This window comes from Callorhinus ursinus, unplaced genomic scaffold (assembly GCF_003265705.2).
Source record: "Callorhinus ursinus isolate GAN/ISIS: 27379988/994484 unplaced genomic scaffold, GSC_fseal_2.0 scaffold18, whole genome shotgun sequence".
In the NCBI taxonomy this organism is placed as follows: Eukaryota; Metazoa; Chordata; class Mammalia; order Carnivora; family Otariidae; genus Callorhinus; species Callorhinus ursinus.
Genome location: NW_027397080.1, coordinates 21,267,180 through 21,281,148, shown reverse-complemented (window position 1 = coordinate 21,281,148; position 13,969 = coordinate 21,267,180). Strand labels below are relative to the sequence as shown.

At 53.2% G+C, this 13,969-nt stretch overlaps 1 protein-coding gene across 2 annotated transcripts in view; it reads left to right on the top strand.

Annotated features, from left to right (window-relative positions):
- ALPL (alkaline phosphatase, biomineralization associated) overlaps positions 1 to 13,969 on the top strand; it is a 55,155-nt gene that overhangs the window by 26,364 nt on the left and 14,822 nt on the right. For both annotated transcript variants that reach the window (XM_025856436.2, XM_025856437.2), the window contains exon 2: positions 10,793 to 10,959. In XM_025856436.2, the coding sequence (XP_025712221.1) occupies positions 10,899 to 10,959 (61 nt within the window). In that variant the 5' untranslated portion in view covers positions 10,793 to 10,898. The remainder of the gene's footprint in view (positions 1 to 10,792; positions 10,960 to 13,969) is intronic.

Sequence of the window (13,969 nt, the reverse complement as noted above, 5' to 3'; positions counted from 1 at the left end):
AGCAATGATGGCCCATTCGGGAGGGTTGCTGTGCGGGTTAGGCGAGTCAGCGCATGTGAAGCGCTTTGAAGGGGCCTGGCATGTTTGTTCTGCCCGTTACTACCAGCTAGTGTTGAGTGTTTTAATGTGCCAAGCCCGGGGCATTTATTATCTCCCGGTTTATTGTATTCTTGTGCTTACAATCGTACAGCGACATAGGCACACACGGTGATGGTCTGCCTGGGACAAAGGAGGATACTGAGGCCCAGAAAGGTGAAGTGACGTGCCCAAGGTCAGGAAACCTGTAAGCGATGGGGACTCTGCTGAGCTGTGTGCCCTTCGGGTGGGACCCTCACTTCCGTGGTCTCAGGTTTCCTGCAGGGCGAGGCAGTCTCCCTGCCCTGCCACCTCCTGGGGTCCCCGGCAAATGCACTAGGGGCAGGAGTCTCCTCCTCCTGCTGGACGGTTCTCTGGGAATGTGAGGGACGTGCTTATTCAGGGCCAACTGCAGCATGCTATCTCTGCGGACATCCGTGTACTCCAGCCCTGACGCCGGCGCAGTGCTTGTGAGCCCCCTGCACGGGCCACCCAGGGATGCTGCCCAGCAGGTTACAAGGTCACTGCCTATTTCCCCCATCCCGAGCTGTCGCGGCCTCTCTCAGGGCCCCCGTGGGGGCTAGGGAATGGTGGCTTCCTCTCCCACGGGAAGGCTGCCTGGGGGGCGGGGAGTGGGGAGCGCCAGGGTGGCCCAGTGGACCTGCTCGAGGACCCGCTGGAGTAGGGGTGGGGTGGGGCGGGGAGGAGGTGTGTGTCTAGGCTCACTCACGCCGCGTGACCTCGGGTAAGTCTCCTCACCTCACCTCTCTTCGTAAGTGGGGTTAAGGGGAAGTCCTCCCTCAGAGGACTGGGGTGACATGGGATGAGTGTGTAAGGAGCCCGAGCCCAATAGTAGCTGCATGTGGTCCATTCATCCACAGACACGTAATACCCACGCTGCAGCTGGAGCAAACGTGGTTCCTTTCTAGGCTTGCCGGCTGCTTAGGGGTTTACACTTGGCCCCGGGAAACAGAAACATCCACAAGGAATGCTGAAATCTGGCTCGGCCCCTTACTGGCTGTGTGACCTTGCACAAGGGACTTAACCTCTCTGTGCTTCTGCTCTGTCACCTGCAAGATGGGGGTAATAGTAGTGCCTACGTGGCAGGTGGTTGTAGGGGATTAAATGAGTGGATGGGGGTAAATGTTTTCTGAACAATGGTTGGCAGATAGTAAGGGCTATGAAACAGTTTGCTGTGATTAAGAACACAATGACAAAGTGAAATGAGGGCTTTTTTAGAATGGTCTCAGTTTGAATGGTTCTCTTCAGGTGACACAGATCATTCACGTCTGGAATTCCAAGACACTGGCACTAGGCTCACGGACTGCCTTGTGCTTCCAGTCAGAGCCCCCGCATCGTAGCTGGTTCCTCTGGAGCCCTGTCCCTGCTGTTGATGTGCTGTGTGACCCCGGGGAGGCGTGCACCCTCCCTGTCCTTCCTTATCGTGTTGTCCATTGTGAGCACAAGGATGGGACAGTCCGGTGTCCTGGTAGCAGAGGGGCTCCTGCCGCAGGAGTGCTGAGTGTACCCAAGTATGGGGGTGGGCAGACACCTCAGAGACGACACAGCACATGCCCGCCCCCATGTCCTCTCCATGGGATGGTGGAAGCCTGTGTGCCCATAAAGCAGCCATCCCTGACCCCCTCTGCCCAGGCCTTCAGCCATCTCAGGCCCTAGGCATGAGCTTCTGGGCCCTGCCACCTCTCCCCCTCCACCCCCGTGTCAGCTCCCCTCCCACCAGTTGGACCATGACTGGCACCAGTCCTCTGCCCACCGAGCCAGCTTATGGCATCCAGACCATCCAGATGCCCCAGGGAGCCCCAGAAAAGCTTTGGCTCCAGAACCCAGGCCTTTGAGGCCTCTGATTCCAGCGCTGCTGTGTGGCCTCAGGCAAGTGGCAGACGCCTGAGCTTCAGCGTCCGCACCTGTAAGATGGACTGGCATGTCCTTGTGCAGGGTCACGCAGGACATGCTCTCAACCGGGCTGAGCTCCACGAGGAGAGCCCTTTGTGGCTGGTCGGGGCTGCCCCCCCTGCCCACCTGTCAGGGGCACCCTCTGTCTCTGTTCATCTCAACCCGCCCCGCCCCCAATCCTTCCAGCCTGGCCTTCCTTCCACTCCGTCCGTGGAACCTTCCTGGCTGATCCTGGATGTTCTCTCTCTCGCCTTCGAGGAAAAGAACATGTCAGGCTGCGTGATGGGTTATTTGCTCCCGTGTGGAGACGTGGAGCCCTTTGACTCAAAGAACTGGCACCTTGCTCCCTTCCCCTTCACTCAATACCCCCCTCCTCCTGCCACGTGGAGTTGTGCAGTGGGCCTCTGGTGGGGCCTTCCAGACAAGCAGGTCTGTGGGAAAGCCCTGAGGGTAACTAGCTGCCTGGCCGAGTGAGCAGAGAACGGTCAGTCCATTTCCTGCTCCAGACCCTCATGTGCCCCTCTCCCTGCCCGTCCTTGGCGTATCCGTCCATCCTCCCCCGACTCCTAATCCCTTCTGGCTGGCGGTCACCGAACACTTCCCGTGCCCTGCGGTCTGTTTTAAGCCCCTCCGTCTATTAACTTTAACTCCTACAATCCTTACAACAACGCTGTGGTTTCTGTTAGTCTCCCACTTTGCAGATGAGAAGCCGGAGACACAGAAGGGTGGGATTGGCGGCCCTTAGCTACCCAGCTCGAGGGGCAGAGGCAGGGTCTGAGCCCGGTGCCCCAGCTCCAGGGCTTGCTCTTCCTGCTGCTGAGCTGCGTCTTCAGCCACTTACCCCTTGACCCCACCGCCCTCTCACCCAGCTACCGACATTCCCTGGCTGCCCAGCTATGCGCCCGGCTCTGCCAGCCATGGGGCTGCCACCATCAGCAGAGCTCACGCCATGGTAAGGGGGTGACAGCCAGTGGCTCTCTAAGGCTCTGATGGGGTGACCTAGGTTTTGGGAGCTTGGGGAGGAGTCGTACCCACCGCATGGGCCGAGGCGGGGGTGCAGGGCAGCTCTGCAGAGCTATCAAGGTAGAAGGATGATGGGAAGACTTCATGGAGTGGACAGCAGGGAACATTCTAGACCAGGGAACACTGTGTACAGAGATGTTGAGACTGGAAGTGCTGAGGGGACAGCTGGTGTCTCAGCTGAGCCTTCAAGACGCAACGGCTTGGCAGACAGCAGGGCTGACACCGTGCCTCCCTGGGCACTTGCACATCTGTTTTCTGCCCGCATGGAGGGCTGAGCCTTGCCCTGTCCCCAGCATCTGGCCCAGTGCCCTCAGGGGAAGTCCCTCCTTGGGTCTGACCTGCAGCCCACTCTGACCACCACACATTCCTTCCTGAGCCCTACACCCGGAGGCTGCTTCATGGCAGCCATAAATAACCTACGTCAGTGAATGAATAAAGTCCTGGCCAGCAAGGCTTGCCAGAGACGCCGGGCTTGGCTGAGAGAGGGATTCCATGTCCCCTCTCTCTGACCCTGCAGCTGTAGTGTTCCTCCCCAGGCAGCTGCTGCAGCCCAGTTTGGTGCTCTAGCAGGCCCCCCACCCCCATCCCAGTCCCCAGCCTGCTGGCAGCTCAGGGAACACTCAGCACTTCCTGCGGCCACAGCTCCTTCAAAAGAGCCAGGAAGGCGCAGCGTGACAGCCCAGACAGTGCTGGCTTCCGCCTGTTCTCATTCTGATTGTTCCCTGTGTGTGTCCATGGGAAGGAGGAGCTGGGCAACCGGGGTAAGTCTCTTCTCTTTCAGCCTCAGTGTTCCCATCTGGGCAATGGGACAGTTTGCAAAGCAGTGTTTCCCAAACTCATCTGCTCACAGAATGATTCAGCAGGTCCTGTGGGGAGAATGGGGAATTTGGGGCTTGGTGTGTCTCTTTAATCTCCTTTTAAATTTGAATCAGCCACACCCTTTCTTTCTCTATGCTCCCTTCACGCAAAGCTCATCAGGTCCTCAGCAACTAGCAACACAGGCAGGGCAGGGGCTGTTAGCCCCTGGCTGGAGTTGTACAGATACATAAACACGCACTTTTAACTACCTCCCAATCACTGTAAAGAATACCTCCATCTCTCTTATACTTTTCCCAGTCTGTCCCCCTCCCCAGGAAACTGGGACTCCCCCCGCCAACCCCTGCATTCACCCCCAAGTGATTCTTGTGGCCTGGTTTGGGGAAATCTGCTCAAAGGACCCTCCCTAGCCCAGACTTTCCAGGGCTGTGACTTCTAGCCTGGAGGCTTCCTAGGGACAAATAACTGCCCTCTGGCCCAGCCAAGTCAGGCTAGGGAGCACAAGGTGACACTCTTTGGGTTTCCTATTGATTTGGGAGGCTGGAGGGTGGGGGAGTCTTAGAGCTGTTCCAGCCCCGGGGAGCTGGATGGGACAGGGAGGGTCTCTAGGTCAGCTGTGGTAGAGAGAGCCTGGAGCACGGGTGACCTCCAGGTAGGTTCCTTGAGGGGTCCTATGCAGGGTGTGGTCAGCATCTTCCATTTGTGTGAGCCTGGATCATCTCCACCACCGTGTCCACCCCTCCCCCCACTACTGCCCAGGCCTTCCTTCCCTTGCCTGGGAAGGGGGGACAAATGATCTAGCTTTCAGGGTTGTTAACGAGGACTAAACTAAGGTCAAGCATGTCCCACTCAGTGTCTGGTACACCGCAGGTGCTCTCCCAAGTGGGCGATGGGTATAGGCTCAGAGGTACAGGGACTGACCCAAAGTCACACAGGTGGGGGGGGGTAGCCTGGTGCCTGGCCCAAACGTGCTGGCCTTGTGACTTTACTGATGAGCCTCAGTTTCCCTGTCTGTCAATGGGGCCAATAAGCCAACCGTGCCTGTATCACTGGCGTGCTGTGAGGGTCTGATGCAATCTGAGTGAAGGGCCCATTGAAAAAGAAAAGGTTTTCATGGAGTCATACCACTGGATTTCCTATTTTCATGGTGAGCCTAGTGGCCCTTCTGGGACCAGAAAGAGGGGACCCCTTGGCACGAGACAGTAAAAGCCTCTTCCCCTAACCGTGAGTGCTTTGTACCATGGGGTCTGAGGTGTCCCAGGTGATGGGAGGCGTAGCTGGAAAAGGCCTGGCCTCATAGGCACACAGATGGTGTTGTGTCTGGGCTCTGGGTATGTCTAGTGGCTTCCTTTCTCTGAGTCTCAGTTTCTGAATCTGTAAGATGGGAACTGTAACCCTATCCTGGCTTGATGAGATGTTGTTGGGACCCAAGGGAGATGGATATGGGGAAAGGGGACTCCGGAGCAGAAAGGGACCTTCAGGCAGGCAGTAGCTCAGCCACCTCCAGCCTGTGTGTGCTGACTCTCCAGGGATAGCCGGTGATTTTACTGAAGGCTGCTGTCCGGCAGGGCTGGTGTTATCCCGGTTCTGGGGCCGTGCAGGGGTCAGGGTGGCAGGCAGCGGAGGCCGGCCAATCTGGGTTCAAATCCCAACTCGAAGGTTGCACCTCTGAGCTTCTCTTTCCGTCATCCTGTAAGCGGGGATGCGAATGCCTTTCTCATGGGGCCAGGCACACAGTGGGTGCTCAATAAGAACAGTTCCTCTTATTCTGGACATAGCTTCCCCCTCTGGCTGGTTCAGTGCAGTCTCATTCCCGGGCTTGTAAATGGGGTCGAGCAGCCACTGTTGCTGCTTCAGAGAAATAACGGGTCAGGACCTTGGCCGGCCGGGGATGCCCTTCCTTCTGCGGCTTTTATCCCACAGGGTGACCAGCACAATGGCTACTGTGTAGTAGGTGCTTTTTTTTTTTTACCCTGGCTGGTCAGGAATCTCCAAGAGGACAGAGACCCTGTCTATCCTGTTCCCTCAATGAGTCCTTAGTACCTAGAACAGATACCAGGTACACAGCTGGTGCTCACTCCAATGTTTGGGAATGAAGAATGAATGAACAAAGTTGAACGAACAGGCATTGGGTGGGGAAGGCCTGGCTTGGGGGGAGGGGAGCTTCATGGGCTGTTCCTCACCCCCCACCCATCCCGTTTCATCCCTCCTGGGCTAATCCCTAAAAGATTAACCCCAAGGAACAAAGCCAGGTCACAGCCACTGACCCAAGGCTTTGCAGAGAGCATCCAAGGCTTGTGTGCCTGGGTGTGTACAGGGGGCTCTGTGGGGCCCTCTTCGCCCCAAGATGACTCTTCTGTCCCCAACCCTGGACATGGTCCTCACGGCGGTCCTCAGCCTCCTCCTCCTGATGCTGGCCTTGAGCCTCCTCTGCTTCTTCACCTGCCGCCTGGCCAGGCCACTCAGGTAGGAGAACTCGCCTGGGCCTAACTCCCTCCCCTGCCAGATCTCCTGCCCTAAACTCATTTGGCTACAGTTCACTCTTGGCAGGACAGAGAAAGGGTGGGCACTGGTCTCTCTTTGCTCTCTGTGCTGGGGAAACCAAGGCCCAGAGAGGTTAAGAGTCAGCCTGGGATTGAATCACACTTGGCCACGGACTAGCTGAGATCCTTTGCTCAGTTTCCTAAACTGTAAAACAGGCTAATGACACTTGCTGTGAGGATTAAGTAAGACCACAGATGTCAATAGTTAGCACAGTGTTCGGTACCAAATGAGTGCCCAAGAAATGGTATAGTGATTTGTATCTGTCAATTGCCGTCAACCTTTTGGGACCCAGCCACCCAGGACTGGCTTTTTGCCTGGCTCCAAGGGGCTCCCATGCCCTCTGCCCCGGGATGCTGAGTCAGTCCTCAGGGCTAAGGCTCAGCCCCTCTGCTCCCCTCTCCTGACCTGCCAAGAAGCTGCTCCTCCTCCAGGGGCCAGAGCCCAGTTAGGGCTTCTGCATACTTGTCATGAGTAATCCGAGCACGTAGCTGGGAGCCTGGTGGAGATGGTCCAGCTGGGAGGTGGGGGGTAGTGGGGCTGGCACACACTCTAGACTCCGTTCTGAGCTAGTAGAGCATTGGCAGAGGGTGGTGGGCAGCCGGGGCCCCTGCAGCCCCAGACTGGGCCCCACTGAGCCCATCACCAGGGCCAAGAGAGCAGGCTTGGAGCCTCTGGGTGGGGGTGGGGGCCAAGAGGAGGAGCCCGCAGAGCAGACTCTGGCTTCTGAAGGGTCTCCTAGGTTCCAGCCCCCTCTCCTTTTCAGGCAGAGGCAGTGGGAGAAAGCACAAGGAGAAGGCACCTGTCTGTCTCTAGGACAGGGGGTCTCAAAGCCACATCCCTGGGGCCAAAATTCAGAGCATTCCAGCCTGAATCTTGAGGCTTTTCATTAAGTTAGCATTTACAGAGCTGCTTCTGTGTGCACAGGGTTGGGGATTCAACAATGGGGAAAATGGTGTTTACTCTCCCAGAGCATCAGGCTGACAGAGGAGAGAAACAAATAAGAATAATCATGCAGGCCGGATGAGCCCTTTAGATCTCCTGGGGCCACCCTTGACTTTTCTTTTTCCTTATTTCCTTGTTTGTATTGGGCCCAAGGGGCAGAGAGGATTAAGTCCTATTTTTCAGTGCATGGTGAACTATCATGAGCCTTGGTTTTCTCACCCGCAAAGGAGATCACAGGCCTGCCTCTGTCCACTGTAGGGGTTATTAGTGAGAAATCATGATGGAAGCCTTCATAAACAGTGACGTGCAGTACATAGGTCATTTGCATTCTGTCTGTGTTTATAGATTGTTTACCTAAGCTCTTAGTATTGTTTTTATCTTCTTGAAATAAAACACACACGCATTCATGCAGGAAAGTGTCAATATTACACATCAACTGCTTGTTTCATTTTCAGATGGAATCCACCCATGTAACTGGGCTGCAGATCAATCACAAGTCCCTTGTGCCCCCTTCGGTCTCCACACCTTCAAGTATAACCTTTGTCTTGTCTTCTAACCCCTCGCTTTGTCCTTAAACTTTGTATCTTGGGAATTACTCTCTATGTACTCTTGGATTGGCTTCCGCCAGTCAACTTTACCTTGGCAAGATTCATCCCTGTTGTGTGGAGTTGTTGATCATGATCATTCATCCTGACTGTTGCTTAGATTTCCATTCTGAGAACTCACACAGCGTATTTCTCCATCCCGCTGAAGGTGGAGCAGTTCTGAGGCCGGATGAACAGAGGTGATGCGAATGTTCTCATACTGGTCTTTTGGTGAACGCACATGTGTGCATTTCTGTTGGAGATAGATGGGTCAGAGGGCATATGCATGTTTTCGCTTTGGTAGATGCCGCCAGTTTTCCGAAGGGGTTGTACTGATCTACACCCACTCCTGGCAGTGAATGGATACCCTAGTTATACTCTACGCACTTGCCAATACGTGCACTTCTCTGCACACACAAAGGAAGGATTTGGGGGTGGTTCTTCCCTTCCCCCTGCCTTCCTCCTTAGAGCATTTGCTTTCAACTGATGTCAATATTTACTAATATTGCCAAGCACTGGAGTATGGACAAACAAGGCAAAGTCCCTGCCCTTAGAAACTCCCAGTGTGGTGGGGGAAATGGACCAGAAAAGAATTACTTTCAAAACAGGGACATACACACAATGGTAGAGGTGGTATGAAGTTCAGAGGTAGCATCCTCAAATGAGTGGCCATCTGGGAGGCTTCCTGAAAGAAGCCTTTTTAAGCCGGTTTTTAAGCTATTTTCGGAATAATATTGTGGTGTATTGACACTGTATATCAATTTAATAGCATTCTTTCTGATGTTAGGGTTTACTCTAGAAACATTTGAAAAAGGGGCACCTGGGTTGTCAGTTAAGTCTGCCTTCGGCTCAGGTCATGATCCCAGGATTGTGGGATTGAGCCCCACATCAGACTCCCTGCTCAGTGGGGAGTCTGCTTCTCCCTCTCCCTCTACCCCCTCCCCACCACTCCTGCTCTCTCTCTGTCTCTCTCTCTCTCAAATAAAATCTTAAAAAAAAAAATTGAAAAAGGTAGAGTAGGGGCGCCTGGGTGGCTCAGTTGTTAAGCGTCTGCCTTCGGCTCAGGTCATGATCCCAGGGTCCTGGGATCGAGCCCCGCATTGGGCTCCCTGCTCGGCGGGAAGCCTGCTTCTCCCTCTCCCGCTCCCCCTGCTTGTGTTCCCGCTCTCGCTCTGTCTGTCTCTGTCAAATAAATAAATAAAATCTTAAAAAAAAAAAAAAGAAAAGAAAAAGGTAGAGTAAAAAAAAAAATCAGAAGTCATGCCTCTCAGAGTTAAGTGCTGGTAGATGTCAGATGTAGTGTTTCCTTTTAGTTCCTGCCTGCTCTACTGCCTCCCATTAAGGAGCCAGGTGGATGCGGAAGCAGGTGGAAAAGCATAAGGGTGCAATTGGATGGTGCTTTTGGTGAATTCTGGGTGTTTTGTGGGTGGAGGTGCTGGTGAGCCCTCACCTCTGGGCACTGAAATGCAGTGTGTATTTTCCCTTACGAGGGAGAGAGAGGGAGAGAGCGCGTGTGCGCATGAGAGCAGGGGGAGGGGCAGAGGGAGCTGGAGAGAGAGAATCTCAGACTCTCCGCTGAGCTCGGGAGCCCGACGCAGGGCTTGGTCTCCGGACCCTGAGCTCCTGACCTGAGAGAAACCAAGAGTTGGACTCTTAACCAACTGAGCCACCCAGGCGTCTCCAGCATGCACGTTTTTGAGGTTGAATAGAGATCCTCTTTGCTAACAGCAGAGTGGTTTCTTAACTGACATGACACCCAACGGTAGAACGTTGTACATCACTGCTGCTTCCCGCAACAAATGGAGAGTATTTGTTACCTCGGTTTTGGTGGAAATATATTTTCCTGTGAAACTTGCCTTTTGAAAGCTCTCCTCTTTCAGCAACATTTTTGCACAATGGGGTTAGTGCATTCTCAGCTGCAATTGGGGTTACCCCTTGTGATCCTGACAGGATAACCACAATTTAAAAACTTTCTTATGCCATCGAGTACATGCTCATTTTAGGCAATTTGGAAAATTAAGTAATAATAAAAAGAAGAGGAAATCATCATTCATAGTCTTACTGCCCAGAGAAAACTACAGCTAACGTTTTGGTGTATTTCCTTCGTGTGTGTGTGTGTGTGTGTGTGTGTGTGTGTGTGTGTGTGTGTGTGTTTTAACAGTTTTTTTTAAATTATAAAGGTAACATCTCAACACAGGAGAAAATTTGGGGCAGAAAAGACAGGGAAAAGGCAATCAAATCCTCCGAAATGTCACCACCCAGAAATGGGCACCCTTAGCAGCCAGTCTTCTTTGGGTCACTCCTATAGGTTTTATATCTCATACGGATATGTATATATCCGTAAATGCCAAGTTCTAGAAGAGAATGTGGCAAATGTGGTTGTCCCTGTAAGAAAGGGTGGACTCTGTTTTGTCTCTGTTGTGCTTGGGACACGGGTCATTAAAAGGCTGCAGACTAGTCAGAATCAGGAGCAGGAGTAGCCTCACCTGGGAGCTTGTTAGAAATGCACTCAGGAGTCTGGGTGAGGGCAGGTGGACCCTGGGCCTATTTCCTTCTAAGAGATTCTGGTGCATGCTGCAGTTTGGGAATCATTACCCAGGAAGACCGAACTCTGGTGGGGTTCAGGCTCCAGATGGACCGGAAGTGGGAGTTCACCTGGGAAATGGGGAAGGAACCACTTTGCAGCATGAAGCTCATTATACTTACATGACCGTTTGCATGATTGAGCTTCCTGAGGGAGGGACTGCCTGGGTTTCCATCCCAGTGCCCAGCCCCATGCCGGGCCGGTGATCAATGTTCAACAAATAATGAATGAATTAGTGAATGTATAAGTGGATGGACGAATGAATTCTGGAGCTATGGCCCACATGTCTTTTTTTCCCTTTAATTTCTAGGATTGGAACATCAATTAACATCTGACCACTGCCAGCCCATCCCCTCCCACCCACGTTGATCACACCTCTGGGCCGGAGAGAGAAAGCAGGTCTTGGAGAGGGCACCATGATTTCTCCCTTCTTAGTGCTGGCCATTGGCACCTGCCTTACCAACTCCTTTGTGCCAGGTAGGCTGGAGGACCCAGGCAGAAGGGCGGGGAAACTTGGTGCCAGTGGGGTAGGAGGAGGGCAATATCTCTGTTCAGGGTCATAGAACTATCCAAATGATCTAACAGCTGGAAACACATGTTCCCAGAGCAGGAGGTCCCAGCTCTGCTCTTGCATGTGCTAGTGTTGGACAGGCCACTCTTTTCTCTTTAGATGATCCTATTCCTTAATTAGGGTATAAACTATGCCAAGTCTTGGGTTGCTAAGCCTCCTGTTGGTTTTGTCTAATTAATGCTCCCCCGTGGTGATAACATTTCCTTATAGCTCATAATTTTTGCCGGTGAATTCAACAGGAGTTTTGTTTGGTTTTGTTTTGTTTCTTATTGGAGACTCACATGGAAGTGTTTCCATGGTGCAGTGTTGTTGTGTTTGATTCTTCAACTAATTCTAGACAAGTTTTTATGTTAATTCTTCAGTTAGGGGTTCTTACACTGTAAATTCAGACCTCCGCGGAGACTGGGCTTAGATTTGGAGTTGCGTTCACCTTTCTCAAGACTGGCTTTCTTTCCCCATCCCTTCTATAGTAACACATGCACATTATCAACCTAGATCTGTATCTGGTTGGACACCCCAAGGGCCGCCCAGCCTCAGTCCCAGCGGGAGAGGGGAGCCCACCTTGGCTCAGTCCATCGCGTGGAAGTTCTCTACCTGTCTGGTGGAGAGAGTAAATTCCTCCTCTTTAGGGCTGTTGTGGGAATCCCACAGTATAGTCAGTGTTAGGCAGGGAGTGGGTGCTCTTAGGAAGAATATTTTCAACAGATGAGGAAATTGGGGTGCAGGGAAGGGACTGGCCCTCCCCTGGTGACACAGCAAGTCAGGGTTGGGGATGGAACCCAAGCTGCCAGGGTCTCAGGCTGTGCCCCCTCTCGATCCCATGATGCCTTTCAGTGTGGATCCTTGGGGATCTCCAGTCACTCTGTGGGACCACGCCCCTGCTTTCTCAACACTCACAGCCCACCCGAGTGAAAGCTAAACAGGTGGATGAAAAGTGAAAAGGTGAACAAGCAACAATGTAAAAAATCTTCAGATATTCAGCAGTTCAGTCTTTTGTATTTGTTCCTTTTTAGCCATTCTGATGGGTGTGTAGTGGTGTTACACTGTCTCCTCTTTTTTTTAAATTAGGTATAACTTATAAAGTGCACCAATTTAAAAAATGTATAGCCTCATGAGTTCTTACATATTTTATGCCCATGCAAGCACCACCCAGATTAAGAGAGAACATTTGCAGTCACGGGACGCTAAGGGCTTTCCTATGCACTCCCCAACCAAGCCCGCCCCCAAGCCGAAGGAAGTGCCCTAGGCTTACTCCTGCCACCACACATGAATTGAGCCTGTTTGGAACTCATGTACATGGAATTGTACAGTACATACTGACAAGTACTCTTCCCCTAGCATTATATTCTGAGCATTTGTGCATGTCATGTAATGTTCTCTAAAAACAATGGCCTCCTGATACTCAGTTGTCCAAGGCCATGATTGCTTAAGCCAGTCCTCTGACAATGAAGTCAGTTTCACAGCCACTAACCCCTTCTCAGGGTCAGGCCCTGGGGGGGGGGGCGCTGGTGCAATAGACAAGGGCTCTCGCCAGTCTTCTCCAGTCTCACAAGGAGCATCCAGAGTAGGGAGCCTGGCAGAGTGGGACCACAGCTGGAATCAAGAAGGAATGGATGCAGGGCAGGCTGATGTCGGCCCAGCCCCTGGGGGAAGGGGGGTTCTGCCCGGATGTTCGGGAAGGGGCGGGAAGGACTGGTTGTCGGTAAGTCAAGACGGGAAGAAGTGCATCACCACCCAGATCGCACCCAAATGGCCAGAGAAGCTCCTTGACCGACGCCTTGCCACTGTAGTAGGTGTGGAGGAAGGCAGGAGATGGGAACCAGCCCTGATCAAAACCACCACCGGCTCTGGAATTTGTTGAGACTGGATCTCAATCCTAAAACTGCCTCTAGGAAGCTATGGACTCCCATTTTCCTCGGGGCAGAAACTCAGATGGTGGGAATTTGCCTCAAGGTGCACAGCTGGATGGGAGGGCCAAGGCTCCCCAGCCTCCAGCACGGGGCTCTGCCTGTGAGGCCTGAAATGGGTGAAGTTGGCAGAGCCCTGCATTAGGGCGATGGCCCCGGAGGCTGCCAGGGGGAGGCGGCGCGGACTAGTGCGCGGGGCCTCTGCTTGGAAGAACAAGGGATTCCAGGTCTGGCATGGAATTATTCCTGGGGGTGGGGGATGGTAATCTCCTGGGGGTCAAGTATGTCATTTATTGAACACGGCCGCCCCCCTCCCCCCACAGTGACCCTGAGAGGAATCTACAAACAACCGCATTTGACAGTGAAGGAAATGGGAGTTTCAGAGAGGTGTGACCTGCCCCCACGGGGGTCCTTGGCACAGCTGTGGTTGTCCCTGAGGTCTGTCAGGCACTGCAGCTATGTTCTTTCCATTGGAGGATTGACTGCTGGATGCACGGGGGCAGGGTGAAGGGTGCGGGGGCGGGGGAGAAGAGCGTTTTCTCAAGACTAGGGACACGGGACATCCTCCTCTTTGCTAATTTCTCCTAACAGGGGTGAGATTGTGCATGATGGCTTGAAATCGGATTCATAAAACAAAAGGCAGTCTTGCTTTCCAGTGCTGCTGTTGGTGCTGTTGCTAAGTCAGGTTTCTGCTGACTTTAATGAATAAGCCAAGCAGAGTTTATAATTGATGGCTGGATACCTCTGGGGACTCCTGCAGGTGAAAGTAGTTTGTTCTCTTGAACAGATTAAACATTACCCTCCTAATTGTGCTTGCACAATTCATTTGCTGCCTTAGCAGAATGTCTCTGTATGGGGTGGAAAGAAACAGCGTGGGCTCTGGGGGGTGAAGCCAGAGCTGTGTGGCCCTGGGCACATTGGTTGGTATCTCTGAGCCGTGGGCTGGCCCAGGTCTACAGACCATACAATGGCTGGCGGACACAGACAGCCCCGGCTCCCTACCCCCAAG